General features: G+C 42.1%; 1 protein-coding gene across 1 annotated transcript in view; it reads left to right on the forward strand.

The window, feature by feature from the left end:
- Window positions 1-19,528, forward strand: part of LOC140162861 (glutaminase kidney isoform, mitochondrial-like) — a 66,457-nt gene that overhangs the window by 28,688 nt on the left and 18,241 nt on the right. Inside the window, 6 exon segments of the mRNA XM_072186167.1 lie at window positions 594-685; window positions 6,676-6,793; window positions 10,846-10,909; window positions 10,912-11,021; window positions 15,357-15,488; window positions 17,682-17,774. Of these exon segments, the coding sequence (XP_072042268.1) occupies window positions 594-685; window positions 6,676-6,793; window positions 10,846-10,909; window positions 10,912-11,021; window positions 15,357-15,488; window positions 17,682-17,774 (609 nt within the window).

Consider the following 19,528-nt stretch of genomic DNA (forward strand, 5'->3'; position numbering starts at 1 on the left):
TTCCATTTGTTTGTTTGTTTATTTGTTTGTTTCCAATAATACTGATTTCTGTCAATCACATCAGAGCCAAATGAACCAAGCAGACCGATTTGAATACATATTCAAGAAAATGATAGAAACAGCAGGTGGTGAATATGTGGGCTTTTGTAACGCTATGTAAGTTCAGAAGAGCCTTGAAGGCGCCGCATTTGTGCACAGACCCAGACAAACGAGCACCTAGACTAATGACTTTGGTTCGATTAGTAAAGCCGACACAGCATAGCAATAATTTTGGCAAGGACGCAAACCCGGAACATGTTGGATTTGATGCGGGCGATAACAGCGTAGCAATCACCCAAACAAGCGCGTTTTTCATTTCTTCGCACCTAGTTACTCCGGACACTCGGTCAATATCACTGTGGATACGAGGCTTCACCTCCCGCTGTGGTAAGGGATGGGCACTCATAAGTCTAGGTGATTAGTCTATGTGCACAGAAAGGTTTGAAATGTGTGATTTTGCAAAGGTTTGTATTTTAGTAAGATACTAATCCCCATTTTTTTTTTATTGTTTTCATTTTTTCTCTCCTTTTTCATTTATCTTGCCCAATGCTTAGTCCGATTTAAGTACAGCGGATCGTTTCGATTACATCATGTCCAAATTCAAGGAGATGTCGGGAGGCGAGAATGTCGGATTTTGTAACGCCACGTAAGTTAAATAGGGTTTTCGGTGGCACGTTGTCGTTGCTTGCGACTGTCCGGTTGGCTTGGTTCCTGCTTCAGTGTTGATCCTGATTGATTTTCATTTCTTTTTTTTTTTGCTTTAAATGTTGTGCTGATTTTTTTTTAAGCATACGCATTTTTATTATAATAATTCCAGTCAGACGTGAGTCCCGCTGATCGATTTGACTTCATTATGCAGAGATTCAAAGAAATGGCTGGGGATGAATACTTGGGATTCTGTAACGCATACGTGAGTAAGCACTCTGGGCTCATGAGGGCGCTGTTAGTGCGTACAGTTTGATAGGTTTATGAATATTTTATCATAATACTTTGAAGTTTGTAATTAATCAAGATTTAAACAATAAGTTTGTCAAAATTATAGCATGATTTGAAATTTACCAAAGTTTAAGGGATTTGGACAGTGATATTTTCATATATTTTTTTGTGGAACCTGAGAGCACATCAGACATCAAATTGTATTTTGAATACAAGGAATGTCCTTCTGATATCAAATAATGTTGATTTTTTTAAAATTTGCGATATAATAGCTTATTAGATGACTAAAACAACAGGAACCGAAAAAAACTCAAAACTTGTTCTACTGGCAGAAGAGGCTAAATGACCCTAATAAATCTAAAAAGTCTGAAAAATCTGCATTCTCCCCAAGAAATCTGTTAAAATGAATCCACTTCAGGCATACAGTTACGCCCCCCCACTGTAAAATGGGCTATTCCATTTAAAATTCACACTACCCCGTGGAAGATTTTGGAATTATCTTTCACAGGGGGAGTACGAATTTCAATTGGAATGAACAAATTACGCAGCTCCATTTGAAATTCAGCCTCCTTCTGTGTAAGGTTTAAGTTGAATCTGTCTTCAATGTGTTCATTCCATTTGAAATTCATATTCAGCGGTAGTGTGGATTTTAAATGGAATAGCCCAACCTGAGTCAGTTGAACAGTAGAACAGATTGTAGTTTTTGTTGTTGCCTTATACATATATAATTACATAAATGTTCTAAATCAGGGAGTATAGAACTGTACGTCACTAAGGCCTAAAAAATGTTTGATTGGCGCATAACCCGACCGACCCCAAAAGTAGGCCAACACTGGCTTTATTTATTTATTTATTCATTTTTAAAATTTAGAAAGAAAGGTCTTTCTCAAACGCAATTTACAGCTTTAAAAGTAAAGAAAAAAAATCCCTACCTACCTACCCTATTTTTTTATTACGCCAATCAAACAATTTTTTTAGGCATAAGCCATATCATGAGCCAAGAGCTTGCAGCTAGCGTGTATATAGAAGTCCATTTCTACCAGGCATTATACCAGGACATTATACAGTCTCATTTGCATGCAACTGACCTGAGGTTGACCTTATGCACAATTTATCATGAAGGTTAAAAGCTCAATGCCTTGACCAGCGTTCGAAATAGGGCCGGTCAGCAGGCCATTGGCCTGTAACTTTTTGGCCTGGCCGGTAACTTTTCTGACTGGCATCTAGTTGCCAGCCTGGCTGGCCGGTAACTTTTAAGGTCAAGCCCAGCTGGCCTGTAACTTTTTGAGGCATATTTCGAACACTGGCCTTGACCTTACGAAAAGGTCAGCCATAACTTGCAACTGACATTTTGTGTATACATATGGCATGAAATTGATCTTATACATTTATTGTTACGGTCAAAGTTCAAAGTCATGAACATTAATCTGCAACTGACGCTATGTCAGGGTCATGACATGCAAAAGGTCAACTTCAAATTGCAGCAGATTACCCTAGGTATTAAGATACGCCTTAATTAACAGCATAATTATTTTTGTATAGGTTAGTAGACAAACTGCTGCTATTAATGAAGTATTTTTGCTGGACTATGAAGTTCAGTCTAACAGAGGCAGTTTATGTTTCTAATTACTCACATTTTGCCCTTGCGCAAGCTTGCAACAGTGCTTTACTTGCAGCAGCCGTGAGTCAGCTGGGGTTGGGGTGGGGGTGGGGGAACATCCCAAACTGTAAGACAGACCAGAAGGGGAAACATGAAGGGGAAACGTGGCATGATATTGAATATACATAGGCTATTATTACTTAGGTCAAAGTTCAAAGTTGTGAACCTTAATCTGTAACTGACTTTCTGTCACATGTATGTCAAAGTTATGACCCGAGTTTGACCGTATGCTTAGGCCCTCAGACAGACTGGAACATCCTATACATTATTATCTCAACGGACAAGAAAGCGGTCTCCAAATCCAAACTCTACAAGCACTTAAGAGAGTAATAAATAGTATTGCGCACTCACAACCCTGTCCAACTTTGCCAAGCAATCAAGGAGTATGTTTTGGACGGTATCAAATCAGTTTCAGAACCCAACCGCAAGACGGACCAAAAACCAGGCTGGTTAAAATAGAACTTAACGATTCACCGTAACTTGAGATGATTATGTGGTGTCCCAAGATTTCTTCGTAGGAATGCAAGGGGTGCCTGGTGGCCTGCTCTTTGTAGCATCAACATAGTATGCCGAAGGTTTTGTCATTTTCACTTACGTACAAAGCATGGGACACAATGATCGGGTGCGTAACGAAATTGGTCATACGGATGGGGTAAAAACTATTGAAAAAAAATTGGGAGCAAAATCTAAAAGAGTATATTGAGGTGCTGCTTTTCACATCAAATTTAATTCTTTATTTAACTTTGGCTGTTAAGGGACCATGCAAATTTTCTTTTCGTGCACAGCATAAGAAAAATGGCAAACCTGATCGTGGGAAAATAACAGTTAATACATTTTTGTAAGGAAATGTAAAGAAAATTAAAAAGGAGAGAAAATTGAATTAACATGGATTTTGAATGTATATTGCAGTTTTCATGCAAAGGCTGATAGTGTAGGCACAAGCCTTTTAAACCAATATGTTCTTCATGTACCCAATGGCACTGCTTTTAAAGTGTTTGAAAGTGTACCGCCTTTTCTGCATAAAAGCTTCATTTGTGCTTCCATTTCAGGTTGAATTTGTGTATGTTTTTAATGAATGGTTTAGTGATGTTCTCATATCATAAAAAATTCAAACCAAAATGTGTTAATTTGTTGTGAAGCATGTTTGAAAAGCAGCTGCACCATCATTGGCATGTAATATTTTGTTCTATTGCACCTCATAAATATTCATGAGCTAATCATGCCAATTCATTAGTCAATCGCAAACGACACAACTAGCAATTTCTCTGTGTTTTTTGTGACTATTTTTCTACAACCTCATCCACCGGCCACATCCCCATAGTAAACGTACAGTGTGAGCTAAAGCAAAATACTTCATGGTTTAGCAGTCAAGTTAGCTCAATCGATAAGGCGTTTGACTATGGTGCGTGAGGTTGCGGGTTCGAACCCTGGTGGTGCCTAGTATGCTCTCGTGGAAAAATTGAGTTCGCTTGAAATTCCCCTGGACAAGGAACTCACTTTGTCTTGTTGTAACCCGTACGAAACTCGGGGAGCTGATCCTGGTTGCGATGGTTATTTGTGGTTTGTCTAGGGTGTGCGCTCTTGAAGCAGCAAAGTCCCTGAATTGTTGTTTAATGGTTTATGGAATGATGTGGGGCCATAGTGGTCAGCGACAACCTGTAAAGTATGCTGAGGCTTGTGGATCAACGTCTAGGCGTTGTGCCTGTCGTGCGCACTATAAATCACTGCGCTTTTTTTTTTTTTTTAATCTGGGAAATAGGGCAACTATATTCAGCTGTAGTGACAGAACATTGTTGTGCTAGCCTCACACTTGTCTAACACAAGGGGGAAGTTTGGACATGATTCTCTTGCTGTTTGAAGTATTGCACCTAAGACATAGAAACTGCTTGCTTGCTTGCCTTTTCTTTGCACCCCCAGCATTTCAGCCACAGACTGCTGCGGACTATTCGCAAACATATTCTCGCATATTCATAAGTGCGGATCGTTCAATCGTGCGTATAACTATCACACCAGTGTTGCATACCTTCGGGTCATAGAGTGTTGCGTGTCTTCTCGTTTACGCAAAATATTATAAAAATATGTGCTTAGCAGTTTTGTCTGCCGAACTTCATGGAACGATCGGCCCACATTAACGGATGATGCTGGGACCTCTGTAGTACATTGTAGTCTTTGATTTCAGCTTTCCCACAGCATCCATTGCCATTTTGCATAACCATGCAGCTTTTTGCATAACATTTTGCTTTTTGCATAACATTTGCATAACTTTTTGCATAACCATGCAGCTTTTTGCATAACATTTGCTTTTTGCATAGCATTTTGCATAACCATGTAGCTTCAGGTTGCACCATTTACTGCATATTATTTTCCTTTCTTTGCAATATATTTGACACTCACTATAGATAGAAACTCCTCCCACATGGTGGTATATTCATACAAGCGCCCCCCAGGGGGGTTCTCAGTACAAATGACCATACGGGGACGTGCCGCAAATATGGGTAGCATTTTCAGCCTTTTGGTATATCAATGACCCCTTTTTCAAAGCCTATTTTGGTATATAAATGGGTCCTTTTTCAAAATTTTCTCAATTTTTTTTGGAAAATAGCCCAATTTTTCCTTAATCTAGCTAAAATTTTCCCAAAATTTTTGGGAAAATTTGTAAAAACTAAGACAATTTGGGTTAAATACGGCCGAAAATTTTGACTTTTGGTATATAAATGGGTCCAAATTTCTTGAAAAATTGGTATATTTATGGGTCCACTTTCAAATTCTCAGTGGCACGTCCCTACCAAAACCAAACTTGAGTACCCCCCCGGGAAGCGCCCACACTCTACTCACCACCCCCAGTGACAACCCGGCATAAGGACAGGACTTGAAGGGTGAGGGAAGTTAGGGCAAATATTAAACAGAATAAAATGCACATTCACATCTTGAGTTTTATTTCGTTATACAGGCAGCAATAGACATTTTCAAACCGAAGTCTTCAAAGCCAGCTGTCATTTCTTTATCATGTCCCATTATATAATAATATTTGGGGTCATTAAGTGCAGCACTTGCTCTTTGCGTATTTAGCTGCCTTACTAGTGGGCACTTGCTCATTTATGCGCTTATAACCGAGTATGCACTATGCAGTTTCCATGGCAACGGCCATAAATGCATATGCTAATTTCCCAGTAAAATAAACAAAAAATGGGTGTAAATGGCCGTGTCCATGGAAACTGTCTTCTCTTTGAATTCTCCTAATAGCATAAAGTTAAAGAAGACCTGTATATCAATATTATAAAAGTGTAATTCAAACTTTTATAATGCAAGAAATTGCTAAAAATGGTGAAAAAGGGTCATTTTTTGGCTAAAATGACCAAAAAAACATGCATTTTAGGCCTAGTAATGAATTTCAAGAGGTCATAGGTCAAAAACCATAGGTCACAGAAAAATTTTGTGATACACTTTTCAAGATGCAAAACTGAACAAAAAAATGGCATTTTTACCCATAAATTGAATGTATTGAATTAAGTGATGAATTTGTTTACATATATATCAAATATCCTTGTGACATGTGTTCTGCACACCTGAAGTTTTTACTCCATTTAGTTTCAAGAAATAGCCATTTTTTAGGTAAAAAATAACAAAAATCCTTAAATAGAGTGACTGTTGCCATGGAAATGGAATAGAACTTGTGGGTTACAAACTTGACAACTCGTGGGTTACAAACTTGACAACAGATCTGTTTGAATTTCAAGATTCTACAGACTCTTCTGAACATGTTGATATATGATTTGTCCATTTGAAACATCTGTCCAACGACACGGAAATTTCATGGGGCTGGCCCCTAATACCTTCCTGTAGAATATTTGCATGTTATGATGTGACACTATACTAAGTTACATTAACATTTTGTTTGCCATTTGGTGTGTGCATATTTTCTTCTGTTTCATCTCTTTAACTTGTAATATTTTCAAAGGACCTCTTTCAGGGTATTAGACTGTTACATATATATAGCACATACTTGACCAAATCCACCATTGCAATTTGTTTATATGTAGGTTCCTTTCTGAGAAGAGCACCGGTTTCCGTAACTATGCCATGGGTTACCTGATGGAGGAACATCGCTGCTTCCCTCCAGGCCATACTACAATGGAGACAGCAGAGTTGTACTTCCAGGTATGTCAACAAGATGGGGGAGGGGGTTGTGGAGGGGGCTGAGAGGAGGGAAGGAGGGTAGGGCAGAAGGGAAGGAGGGGAGAATAGATAACCTCACAATATACTGGGACAATGGCGACAGCTGAGTTGTACTTCCAAGCATGTCAAGGAGATTAGGGGGGTTGTGGAGGGGGCTGAGAGGAGGGGAGAAGGAAAGGAGGGAGGGGGAGGATAGATAACCTCACAATATACGAGGACAATGGAGACAGCTGAGTTGTACTTCCAGGTATGTCGAGGGGATGAGGGGGATTGTGGAGGGGGCTGAGAGGAGGGGGGAGGGGAAGGAAGGGAGGGGGAGGAGAGATAACCTCACAATGTACGAGGACAATGGAGACAGCTGAGTTGTACTTCCAGGTATGTCGAGAGGATGAGGGGATTGTGGAGGGGCTGAGAGGGGGGGGTGAAGGGAAGTAGGTGAGGGGGAGGATAGATAACCTCACAATATACGAGGACAATGGAGACAGCTGAGTTGTACTTCCAGGTATGTCAATGGGATGAGGGGGATTGTGGAGGGGGTCTGAGAGGAGGGGAGAAGGGAAGGAAGGGAGGGGAGGATAGATAACCTCACAATATATGAGGACAATGGAGACAGCCGAGTTGTACTTCCAGGTATGTCGAGGGGATGAGGGGATTGTGGAGGGGGCTGAGAGGGGGGGGTGAAGGGAAGTAGGTGAGGGGTAGGATAGATAACCTCACAATATACGAGGATAATGGAGACAGCTGAGTTGTACTTCCAAGTATGTCAATAGGATGAGGGGGATTGTGGAGGGGGCTGAGAGGAGGGGAGAAGGGAAGGAAGGGAGGGGGAGGATAGATAACCTCACAATATACAAGGACAATGGAGACAGCCGAGTTGTACTTCCAGGTATGTCGAGGGGATGAGGGGATTGTGGAGGGGGCTGAGAGGGGGGTGAAGGGAAGTAGGTGAGGGGAGGATAGATAACCTCACAATATACGAGGACAATGGAGACAGCCGAGTTGTACTTCCAGGTATGTCGAGGGGATGAGGGGGATTGTGGAGGGGGCTGAGAGGAGGGGAGAAGGGAAGGAGGGGAGGGGGAGGATAGATAACCTCACAATATACGAGGACAATGGAGACAGCCGAGTTGTACTTCCAGGTATGTCGAGGGGATGAGGGGGATTGTGGAGGGGCTGAGAGGGGGGGGTGAAGGGAAGTAGGTGAGGGGGAGGATAGATAACCTCACAATATACGAGGACAATGGAGACAGCCGAGTTGTACTTCCAGGTATGTCGAGGGGATGAGGGGATTGTGGAGGGGGCTGAGAGGAGGGAGAAGGGAAGGAGGGGGGAGGATAGATAACCTCACAATATCACGAGGACATTGGAGACAGCTGAGTTGTACAAAAAAGGTATGTTGAGGGAATGAGGGGGATTGTGGAGGGGTCTGAGAGGAGGGGAGAAGGGAAGGAGGGGGAGGATAGATAACCTCACAATATACAAGGACATTGGAGACAGCTGAGTTGTACAAAAAAGGTATGTCGAGGGAATGAGGGGGATTGTGGAGGGGGCTGAGAGGAGGGGAGGGGGAGGATAGATAACCTCACAATATACAAGGACATTGGAGACAGCTGAGTTGTACAAAAAAGGTATGTCGAGGGAATGAGGGGGATTGTGGAGGGGTCTGAGAGGAGGGGAGAAGGGAAGGAGGGGAGGGGGAGGATAGATAACCTCACAATATACAAGGACATTGGAGACAGCTGAGTTGTACAAAAAAGGTATGTTGAGGGAATGAGGGGGATTGTGGAGGGGTCTGAGAGGAGGGGAGAAGGGAAGGAGGGGAGGGGGAGGATAGATAACCTCACAATATACAAGGACATTGGAGACAGCTGAGCTGTACAAAAAAGGTATGTCGAGGGAATGAGGGGGATTGTGGAGGGGGGCTGAGAGGGGGGGAAGGGAAGGAGGGGGAGGATAGATAACCTCACAATATACAAGGACATTGGAGACAGCTGAGTTGTACAAAAAAGGTATGTCGAGGGAATGAGGGGATTGTGGAGGGGCTGAGAGGAGGGAGAAGGGAAGGAGGGAGGGGAGGATAGATAACCTCACAATATACGAGGACATTGGAGACAGCTGAGTTGTACTTCCAGGTATGTCATCGAGATGAGGAGGGTTGTGGAGGGGGCTGAGAGGAGGGAAGGAGGGTAGGGCAGAAGGGAAGGAGGGGAGGATAGATAACCTCACAATATATGAGGACAATGGAGACAGCTGAGTTGTACTTCTAGGTATGTCGAGGGGATGAGGGGGATTGTGGAGGGGGCTGAGAGGGGGGGGGGGGGAAGGGAAGTAGGTGAGGGGGAGGGATAGATAACCTCACAATATACAAGGATAATGGAGACAGCTGAGTTGTACTTCCAAGTATGTCGAGGGGATGAGGCGGATTGTGGAGGGGGGCTGAGAAGAGGGAAGGACGGGAGAGGGAGGATAGATAACCTCACAATATACAAGGACAATGGAGGCAGCTGAGTTGTACTTCCAAGTATGTCAAGGGGATGAGGGGGATTGTGGCGGGGGCTGAGAGGAGGGAAGGAGGGTAGGGCAGAAGGGAAGGAGGGGAGGATAGATAACCTCACAATATATGAGGACAATGGAGACAGCTGAGTTGTACTTCCAGGTATGTCGAGGAGATGAGGGGGATTGTGGAGGGGACTGAGAGGAGGGGAGAAGGGAAGGAGGGGAGTTGGAGGATAGATAACCTCACAATATACATACATATTTTACATACATATTTTATTTATTTCCATCATATCAAAATACATGCAAGCAAATTTAACAAAACGGCAAAATAGAATTTAAAAAAAGATGGCGGAGATGTAACAAAAGGCAAAAGCCTGAATTGAGCGTTACACCACCTTGAAAGAAATATTAGGCTAATTAATATAATACTAGAATTACAGAAATTATACTAGGATAATGGAGACAGCTGAGTTGTACTTCCAAGTATGTCGAGGGGATGAGGGGGATTGTGGAGGGGGCTGAGAAGAGGGAAGGACGGGAGAGGGAGGATAGATAACCTCACAATATACGAGGACAATGGAGGCAGCTGAGTTGTACTTCCAGGTATGTCAAGAGGATGAGGGGATTGTGGAGGGGGCTGAGAGGAGGGAGAAGGGAAGGAGGGAGGATAGATAACCTCACAATATACTAGGACAACGGAGACAGCTGAGTTGTACTTCTAGGTATGTTGGGTGGGATGAGTGTGATTGTGGAGGGGCTGAGAGGAGAAGGGAAGGATAGCCTCACAATATACTAGGACAATGGAGATAGCTGAGTTGTACTTCCAGGTATGTCAAGGGGATGAGGGGCATTGTGGAGGGGGCTGAGAGGAGGGGGAAGGAGGGGGGGGAGGATAGATAACCTCACAATATACTACGACAATGGAGATAGCTGAGTTGTACTTCCAGGTATGTCGAGGGGATGAGGGGGCTGAGTGGAGGGGAGAAGGGAAGGAGGGGAGGGGGAGGAATGATAACCTCACAATATACTACGACAATGGAGATAGCCGAGTTGTACTTCAAGGTATGTTGGGTGGGATGAGTGTGATTGTGGAGGGGCTGAGAAGAGGGGAGGAGGGACAGACAGACAGACAACACAACGATGTACAAAATTTCAGTAACAATGTACTAGAGGGTACCATGATGGAGACAGCTGAGTTGAACTTCCTGGTATGATGAGGGTGATATTGGAGAGGGATGGAGAGGGCTCAGAAGAGGGGTGGAGGGATAGAGAGACAACACAATGTACAAGAATTACAAGTAATCTGTGATACTACATGTACAATGGAGCATGGTTATTTGATGGCATATGTACAGGTCGTATGAAAATGATTGGCACCCATCAATTTTGAGTTTACTGAAAAGCATGCGAGACACATGGAATCCAACTGCAAAATGTTAATATATAATTCTTTATTGCTGGGAGCTGCTGATGTGCAAGATTGCGTCCAGTTTGTATACTCGCTGTACTAAAATTGTGATGCTTTTTTTTTTCAGGTATGCTCAATGCAAGTCACCTGCGACTCGGGCTCGGTCATTGCAGCGACGCTGGCCAATGGCGGATCTGTCCAATCACAGGACAGAAAGTGTTTGAACCATTCGCGGTGAGAGACGCCCTCACACTGATGTCATCATGCGGAATGTATGACTACTCAGGGCAGTTTGCTTTCCAGGTAAATTGATATGTGTGTATGTGTTAGGTAAGTTGCTCATGTCATAGACACCCTGCCAACTACATATTTTTAGTCAAAAGGTGTGGTTAACAGCTGAAAAGCACATAAGCTGGCTAGCATATTCTGTGTATGGATGAGTGACTAAAAAGCCACTTATGGTTAGTCGTATAAGGCCATCTTAATTTAGTAGTTTGTCTCAAGCCCTTCCCAATTTGAAAACCTAATGCGGAATACGGTTGTTTTAGGGTTAATAAACTTAATATTGTTTTATTTGAATTTTGTTTTATCTGTTGAACGAGCTTTTTGACAAGAATAGACCACTGTTTCATTTCTCAAGGCAGTTTCACAGTGGTCAAGATGAAGAATTTTATTGAGATTTACGATTTAGGCTATTTTGACGTCTGACAGACGTGATATTTTTGTGTGTGGATTTTGAAAAAAATAGCAAAAAGGGGGCAATATTTTTAATGCGCATGGGGGCTTTGAGATGAACTATTAAATTCAGATGGCCTAATAGCGCTACCGAGGATAATGATGGCTCTTCTTATCTTACCCTGAACATTGGCATGTTGTGATACTTGTAGCACTTTTAAAAAGTTCATTATTTTGCTTAATACAATTGACCGCATCGCCAGGGTATGGTCGGTATAGAGTAAATATGGAATTGCTGGGATATGTTCATGTTCTGGATCTGGATATGGTTGAGTCGACAGCTTCAACTGGTTAAACGCGTGCAAATATGTGAGAGTGTGCGAAAAAGTACTTTATGAGCCGCCTCCTGAAGCTGTGCAGTGTTTGTGCTGATGTGATATCTTTCAGTCAGGTTGTTTCAGTCAGTAGTCGTGCGTGGCAAGTAGGAGCACTTGAAAATATTCTTGGTTGTGTTGCCCGTTTTCAGCTTGGATTTAGTGTATGTCCTTGTCCTGGTGTCATGGCAGTCTGTAAGGTACATGTCTCGGTGGATGCCCACAAGTCCCTTCTGGATCTTAACCCCCTCAGCACTACCTGCCGATCTAACACTACCTCTGATTGGTTAATTACATGATATTTTCATTTTAATCACCAATCAGAATGGAGGTTTGCAAATAATTCACCCCAATTTTTTGTGTGATGAAATTATTCCAACAATGTTGCTGATTGGGCCAATTGATAATGAAAACTTCATTTTGGCCAATTGGCAGGTAGTTCTCATGGGGTTAAACATTGCAGATAGGCATGCTTTTTTGCACCTTTCTTGCAGTTTGTCCCAATCCAAAGTGTTCAGCATACTGGTAATGCTGCTATCTCTCTTTTAGTTGTTCATGGTGAATCTAGCTACTCTGATCTTCTCTGTATATGCCTTCAATTTTCTTGATGTCTACTTGGGTGTGGGGTTCCCATGCACATGATCGATGCATATTCCAGAGTTGGCCTTATGAGGCTGTGGCTTTGATGTTTTTGCGGGTATGGCTATCGTAGTTGGTATAGGTGGTGTTTTAGGTGAAGTAGCAGTAGGAGAATGGACCTTAGGTGAGAATACGTTCTTGGATGTGATCGATTTGGGTGCTTTGGGCATTTCAACTTGGGCGCTTTAGGTGTAATTGTAGGGGCTGCTGATGACATGGCCTGTGTTTTAGGTGAAGTAGCAGTAGGAGAATGGACCTTAGGTGAGAATACGTTCTTGGATGTGATCGATTTGGGTGCTTTGGGCATTTCAACTTGGGCGCTTTAGGTGTAATTGTAGGGGCTGCTGATGACATGGCCTGTGTTTTAGGTGAAGTAGCAGTAGGAGAATGGACCTTAGGTGAGAATACGTTCTTGGATGAGACCGATTTGGGTGCTTGGGCGTTTTACTTGGGCGCTTTAGGTGTAATTGTAGGGGCTGCTGATGACATGGCCTGTGTTTTAGGTGAAGTAGCAGTAGGAGAATGGACCTTAGGTGAGAATACGTTCTTGGATGTGATAGATTTGGGTGCTTTGGGCATTTCAACTTGGGCGCTTTAGGTGTAATTGTAGGGGCTGCTGATGACATGGCCTGTGTTTTAGGTGAAGTAGCAGTAGGAGAATGGACCTTAGTTGAGAATACGTTCTTGGATGTGACCGATTTGGGTGCTTTGGGCATTTCAACTTGGGCGCTTTAGGTGTAATTGTAGGGGCTGCTGATGACATGGCCTGTGTTTTAGGTGAAGTAGCAGTAGGAGAATGGACCTTAGGTGAGAATACGTTCTTGGATGTGATAGATTTGGGTGCTTTGGGCATTTCAACTTGGGCGCTTTAGGTGTAATTGTAGGGGCTGCTGATGACATGGCCTGTGTTTTAGGTGAAGTAGCAGTAGGAGAATGGACCTTAGTTGAGAATACGTTCTTGGATGTGATCGATTTGGGTGCTTTGGGCATTTCAACTTGGGCGCTTTAGGTGTAATTGTAGGGCTGCTGATGACATGGTCTGTGTTTTAGGTGAAGTAGCAGTAGGAGAATGGACCTTAGTTGAGAATACGTTCTTGGATGTGACCGATTTGGGTGCTTTGGGCATTTCAACTTGGGCGCTTTAGGTGTAATTGTAGGGGCTGCTGATGACATGGCCTGTGTTTTAGGTGAAGTAGCAGTAGGAGAATGGACCTTAGGTGAGAATACGTTCTTGGATGTGACCGATTTGGGTGCTTTGGGCATTTCAACTTGGGCGCTTTAGGTGTAATTGTAGGGGCTGCTGATGACATGGCCTGTGTTTTAGGTGAAGTAGCAGTAGGAGAATGGACCTTAGGTGAGAATACGTTCTTGGATGTGACCGATTTGGGTGCTTTGGGCATTTCAACTTGGGCGCTTTAGGTGTAATTGTAGGGGCTGCTGATGACATGGCCTGTGTTTTAGGTGAAGTAGCAGTAGGAGAATGGACCTTAGTTGAGAATACGTTCTTGGATGTGATCGATTTGGGTGCTTTGGGCATTTCAACTTGGGCGCTTTAGGTGTAATTGTAGGGGCTGCTGATGACATGGCCTGTGTTTTAGGTGAAGTAGCAGTAGGAGAATGGACCTTAGTTGAGAATGATCCGGCGTCCGATTTGGGTGCTTTGGGCATTTCAACTTGGGCGCTTTAGGTGTAATTGTAGGGGCTGCTGATGACATGGCCTGTGTTTTAGGTGAAGTAGCAGTAGGAGAATGGACCTTAGGTGAGAATATGTTCTTGGATGTGATAGATTTGGGTGCTTTGGGCATTTCAACTTGGGCGCTTTAGGTGTAATTGTAGGGGCTGCTGATGACATGGCCTGTGTTTTAGGTGAAGTAGTAGTAGGAGAATGGACCTTAGGTGAGAATACGTTCTTGGATGTGATCGATTTGGGTGTTTTGGGCATTTCAACTGGGGCACTTTAGGTGTAGTTGTAGGGGCTGCTGACATGTCCTGTGGAATCTGCACCAGTGAGTAGAGCCAGAAAGAAACTTTTGAATGTTGTATAAAGCAATATCAGAGGAGAGGTATGTTGGTTAGAGAGCCATTTAAGATATTGATACATACATTTTTGTATAAACAAGAAACTTGAAATTAACATGTTGGTGGACAGGTAGCCAATGAAGCCTCGCCAGGTAAGGAGATATGTGCTCACGTCTCATAGCTCATGTAAGATTTTGGCTAGAAGTATACCCTAGAGGCCATACATCTTACGGCAGATACAAAAATTGATTTCATCAGAGTTACAAAGTTTAGGGTCTGGTTTTGTTGATTCTTTCCACATATTTGCTTTTGAATATTTTCGGCGCCTAGAATTGGTGCACTTCAGCCCCAGGTGTGTATCCCATTCATGATCATGGTCCACCCAGAACTGAAGTACACATCCCATTGAAAAGCAGAATTTGCAGACAAAAGTGTGAAGTTCTTGATGAAGGTTTCCAGCAGATCCACATCCACAAGGCGATTGCCACATTTGCCATCATCTATTTGAGACTCTGGTATCTGGGAAATTAAGGATCAAATCCAAATCAATAAACACACTAAACACAATGGTACATTTTCAGCACAATAACAATATATTTTATTGTTCATATCCAATGATGCAGCATTCACAAAATAGAATGGATTTTTATAACAATACAAAAATACAGCAGCAGTAAATTTAGTGCGATTAAACAAATATGATTCTGTTTTGCTAAATAAAACTTAGGTGAAATTTAATGTTTGTAAAGTTTTGAATTTTGAAAGCAAATCTCTGTAAAAAGTCTGATCTTGTTCATTTGTAATAGACAATCAAAGTAACATTGCAGTTTTCCATTTTTTGCCCGGACGGCGTGAGGAGATTCCTATTTACAAGTGTGCACTCTACATGTATATTCCTAATATTTGTGCCAATTATATCATTCTTTTGCAGGTTGGTATGCCGGCTAAATCCGGTGTATCAGGAGCCATCATTGTGGTCATCCCTAACGTGATGGGTTGTATGTTATACTCGCCTCCACTTGATAAATATGGCAACAGTGTCAGAGGCATGCAGTTCTGTAAGGTAAGGACCTGTTATGAGGCTAAAATCAGGAATTGAAAGGGTGTGTTCCAAAATGTCCAAGCTGTCCCGGTGAGCTGCCCAGAATTGTGTTACCAAATTCAAAACACTCACATATTTGCTACTCCTATAGGTTAAAGACCACTAATAGGCCTGGGCGATACATTGAAATACGATGAGGAACTATTTGTTTTCATGGCATTCGAAAAGACTGCATTAAAATCGCTGAAATTGATCAAGTTATATAGCCAAAAAAGTACTTTTTAGAGTTTGATGCTTCAAAATGGTACATTTTCTCTCATTATATGACATTTTTGATGTAATAGTACCAAAATTCATACGCACGGCTTCGGTTTTTAGTAAATAGTCGCCTTATCATATTGTAACTTTCAGCTTCGAGGGCGCACTGTCATTTTAAGGTGTTTACGGTTCTCAGGTCAACCCATGTTGAATTTTTGATCATTTGGCATCTAAATCATATAGTTTCACCTGATATTGGTGGCATTGAACTGTGAGAGTTCTGAATATGAGAAAATTCCACCCGAAATTAGGCATTTTCCCATTGAAACACGTGTAATACATAATTAGTGGTATTTAACCTATAGAAACACTGAATTCTATGGATCTGATATTCGTCATGGAGACTTTTCTGGCTATTTTTTGCTTACATTTCTCAATATTTAACTGTATTTGCCCTGGCAAGAAAAGCGTGCATCTTCTTCGACTACTAAGGTATGTTTTAGAACCCGTTGAGGTAGTAACGGGTTGAGGGGGGGACTTGTGGCATTAGTATTGGGTTTACGGCTGGTTTCTGTGATTTCAGGGCTTCTAAATTCAACAACCTTCGCTTCCCTGCGTATACATATAGAAAGCTTAATGATGATGAAAAATCAATGTTGATGATCATATAGACATGCCACTTTGTTAATTAGACCCACATGCACATTTTGTTGGTATTTAACCTATAGTGAGCCAAATTGAAGTAAATTTGGTTTTAAAGAGAACATAAATCAAAGAATTCTTTTACTGGCATATGGCAAAAAACCTGACGGGTCGCGATTTACCCAGGAGCCATCGGTACCAGGCCCATTGGTACCAAGAGGTACAGGCCTCCACTCATCCTAGGTCCCCTTCACCTACGGCACTGATGTTATACTTAACTCTACTAGATAAATATAGCAGCAGTGTCAGACACACACAGTTCCGAAAGGTAAGCACCTGGTTCACCTGTTACATTCTGGTGTATCACAAGCCATTATTGTTGTGGTCATTCCTAACATATGGTAATTTCTAACATAATGGGTATGATGTTAGCTGATACTTGACTCCCCTTGTCAGAGGCATGCAGATTCCTATGTAACATATTATTTAAAAAATAGCTCTCCTAACATACCAGGCACATATATGAAACTTTTCATCTTTTTAGCTGATTTTCTCTTTTGTTATTCCTGAAATTTATGCATTGTTATTTTCAGCCCAATTTGAGCTTTTTTAGCATGATTTTTTCCTATATTCCTTTTTTTTTTCACAAATGGTCAGTTTCAGGTCTGCAGGCAGTCAAAACAGGTGCCGTTCAGTATATGTGACTGGACACAACAAATCAGCCGTAAAGTCGGCCCGGTTAATTTTGTTTTATTTCGTGTTTAGAAAATATATATCATAAGCTTTAAAATGGTATATCATTTGACTTCAAACGATATCCAGAAGCGGGGATATGGTTTGTTGAACTCTGTTCCTTCAACAAAATTGTAGCTTTTTTCGGTTCTACATGTGTCTCTTTTTCCACATTTCTGGTAATAAATATCAAACAGTCAAACGGTCATTTCAAATCATCCCCAGGTCAATGAGGTTCAGGAATGTCCTCTCATTGTTAATTGTTAGTTATACATACAATGCTTTGTTACCCACCACTTGAACAAGATCTAGCCAAAGCAAACAAAGACAAGAACTATTCTATAGAAATAGGTAGAAGCTTATTATCCTCTTCAGCAATATGATTATTGATTGGTTTAAACAGTGCTTGATGAGATACTTGTCGCCTGATACCTATGAATACGACCTTCACATACATTTTACACTGTAACTCAATGCAAGTTGCCGAGTTTACGCCTCATTCGTAGTGTCCACTCACATATAAGAAGTGCATTACTATATGTTACCATATTTTTGTTTCCTTATTTCGGTTTATCAATTTAGGACTTGGTTACCACCTTCAACTTCCATAACTACGATGACTTACAGCATGTCGCAAAGAAGCTGGATCCAAGGCGTGTCAGGTGGGAGAGTAGGGTAAGTGATATGGCATAGCCAGAGACCTTGGCCATGAAAGAAGCTGGATCCAAGGCGTGTCAGGTGGGAGAGTAGGGTAAGTGATATGGCATACCCAGAGACCTTGGCCATGAAAGAAGCTGGATCCAAGGCGTGTCAGGTGGGAGAGTAGGGTAAGTGATATGGCATACCCAGAGACCTTGGCCATGAAAGAAGCTGGATCCAAGGCGTGTCAGGTGGGAGAGTAGGGTAAGTGATATGGCATACCCAGAGACCTTGGCCATGAAAGAAGCTGGATCCAAGGCGTGTCAGGTGGGAGAGTAGGGTAAGTGATATGGCATACCCAGAGACCTTGGCCTTGAAAAAAATGGTTAGGTCTTAAGGGGGTTCTACACCCCCTGCCCAATTTTGTGCCTATTTTTGCATTTTTCTCAAAAATTATAGCTTATTGGTGACAAGTAAGATATGTATATTATAGGGGCAAGGAGTACAACTACTGTACTGAAAATTTATTGATCAAATATTGGTTTTCCCTCATTTTTGACTGTAACTCCACAACTGTTGTCTGTGCTGAAATAAAATTTCCAGTGCAGTAGTTGTAGTCCTTGCCCTATAACATACATATCTTATTTGTCACCAATGCGCTATAATTTTTGAGAAAAATGCAAAAATATGCAAAAAATTGGGCAGGGGTGTAGTACCCCCTTAAAGCTGGGAAAGATTTTAAAAATCCAGTGTGGAAAATGACATTCTTATACACATGATGAAATGTTTTCACTTATTTAAAGTGTTGATTACACAAGTCTTCCAACAAAATTTTTGTAACATATTTTTACTGATATTTTTGTAAACAAATGTGGGAAAAAAAATTTATTGGCCAATTTCTTGTGAAGGCGCACCGCGAAACAAATGTGAGCAGCAGCTTTCAGACACTTTAAATTTTGCCTTATCAATGTGTATAATGTTGCCTGTCTCAGAGCTGCCAACCCTTCTTGATCCTGCAGAAGACTTCCTCATTTACTGACAATCTTCTGTCTTCTGCAAAACATATTAAATCTTCTGCATTTGCAGCCATCTGGCTAAATCTTCTGCATTTACAGCCATCTAGCTAAGAAATCAAAACAAAATCAATTATACACCCACTGTCCTGTCCTTTTGCCAAAAAAAGGTTGAGTAGCCTTGGAAAGGCATTTTTAAGGGTCTCAAAAAGCTAACATCCAGGAGCTTTCGGCGCCGCTGCCCTTGGCGCGAGAGCGCCACATCCTAAGCTTTTTTTACACTTCGCAGCAATCTTCTGCATTTACATATTCCAATGTTGGCAGCTCTGCTGTCTGCCCGTCTCATCCACACAACAGGGATGGGCTGATTTCTCGTCGGACAATTCACTTTGTTGACTTACCTCTTCAATGAAAATATGCCACTGTCCGTGGGTATGTTGAAATTTAAAGTTCCTTATTAGGCTACCAGCTAAATTCCTCATTATTGTTTCGCCTTAAAGAGGGGAGCGTGGCCTAACGGTAAGGCGTTGGACTGTGAATCCAAGGGTTAAGGGTTCGAACCCCAGGTCCGCCTGAGCTTGGCTGGCTCTTTGTGTCCTTGAGCAAGGCATTTCACTCTCCTTACTTAGTGCTTCGGAGGGCACTTTAAGCTGTCGGTCCCGTGTACATGCCTATTTTCTCACATTAATGTAGCGTGCACATCACAGGCTATTCGAAAAGAGCAGGGGATCATCCCGGTACTGTTGACTGTATTTCAAAAATACACTCATCTACTCT

This window comes from Amphiura filiformis, chromosome 10 (genome assembly GCF_039555335.1).
Source record: "Amphiura filiformis chromosome 10, Afil_fr2py, whole genome shotgun sequence".
NCBI lineage: Eukaryota > Metazoa > Echinodermata > Ophiuroidea > Amphilepidida > Amphiuridae > Amphiura > Amphiura filiformis.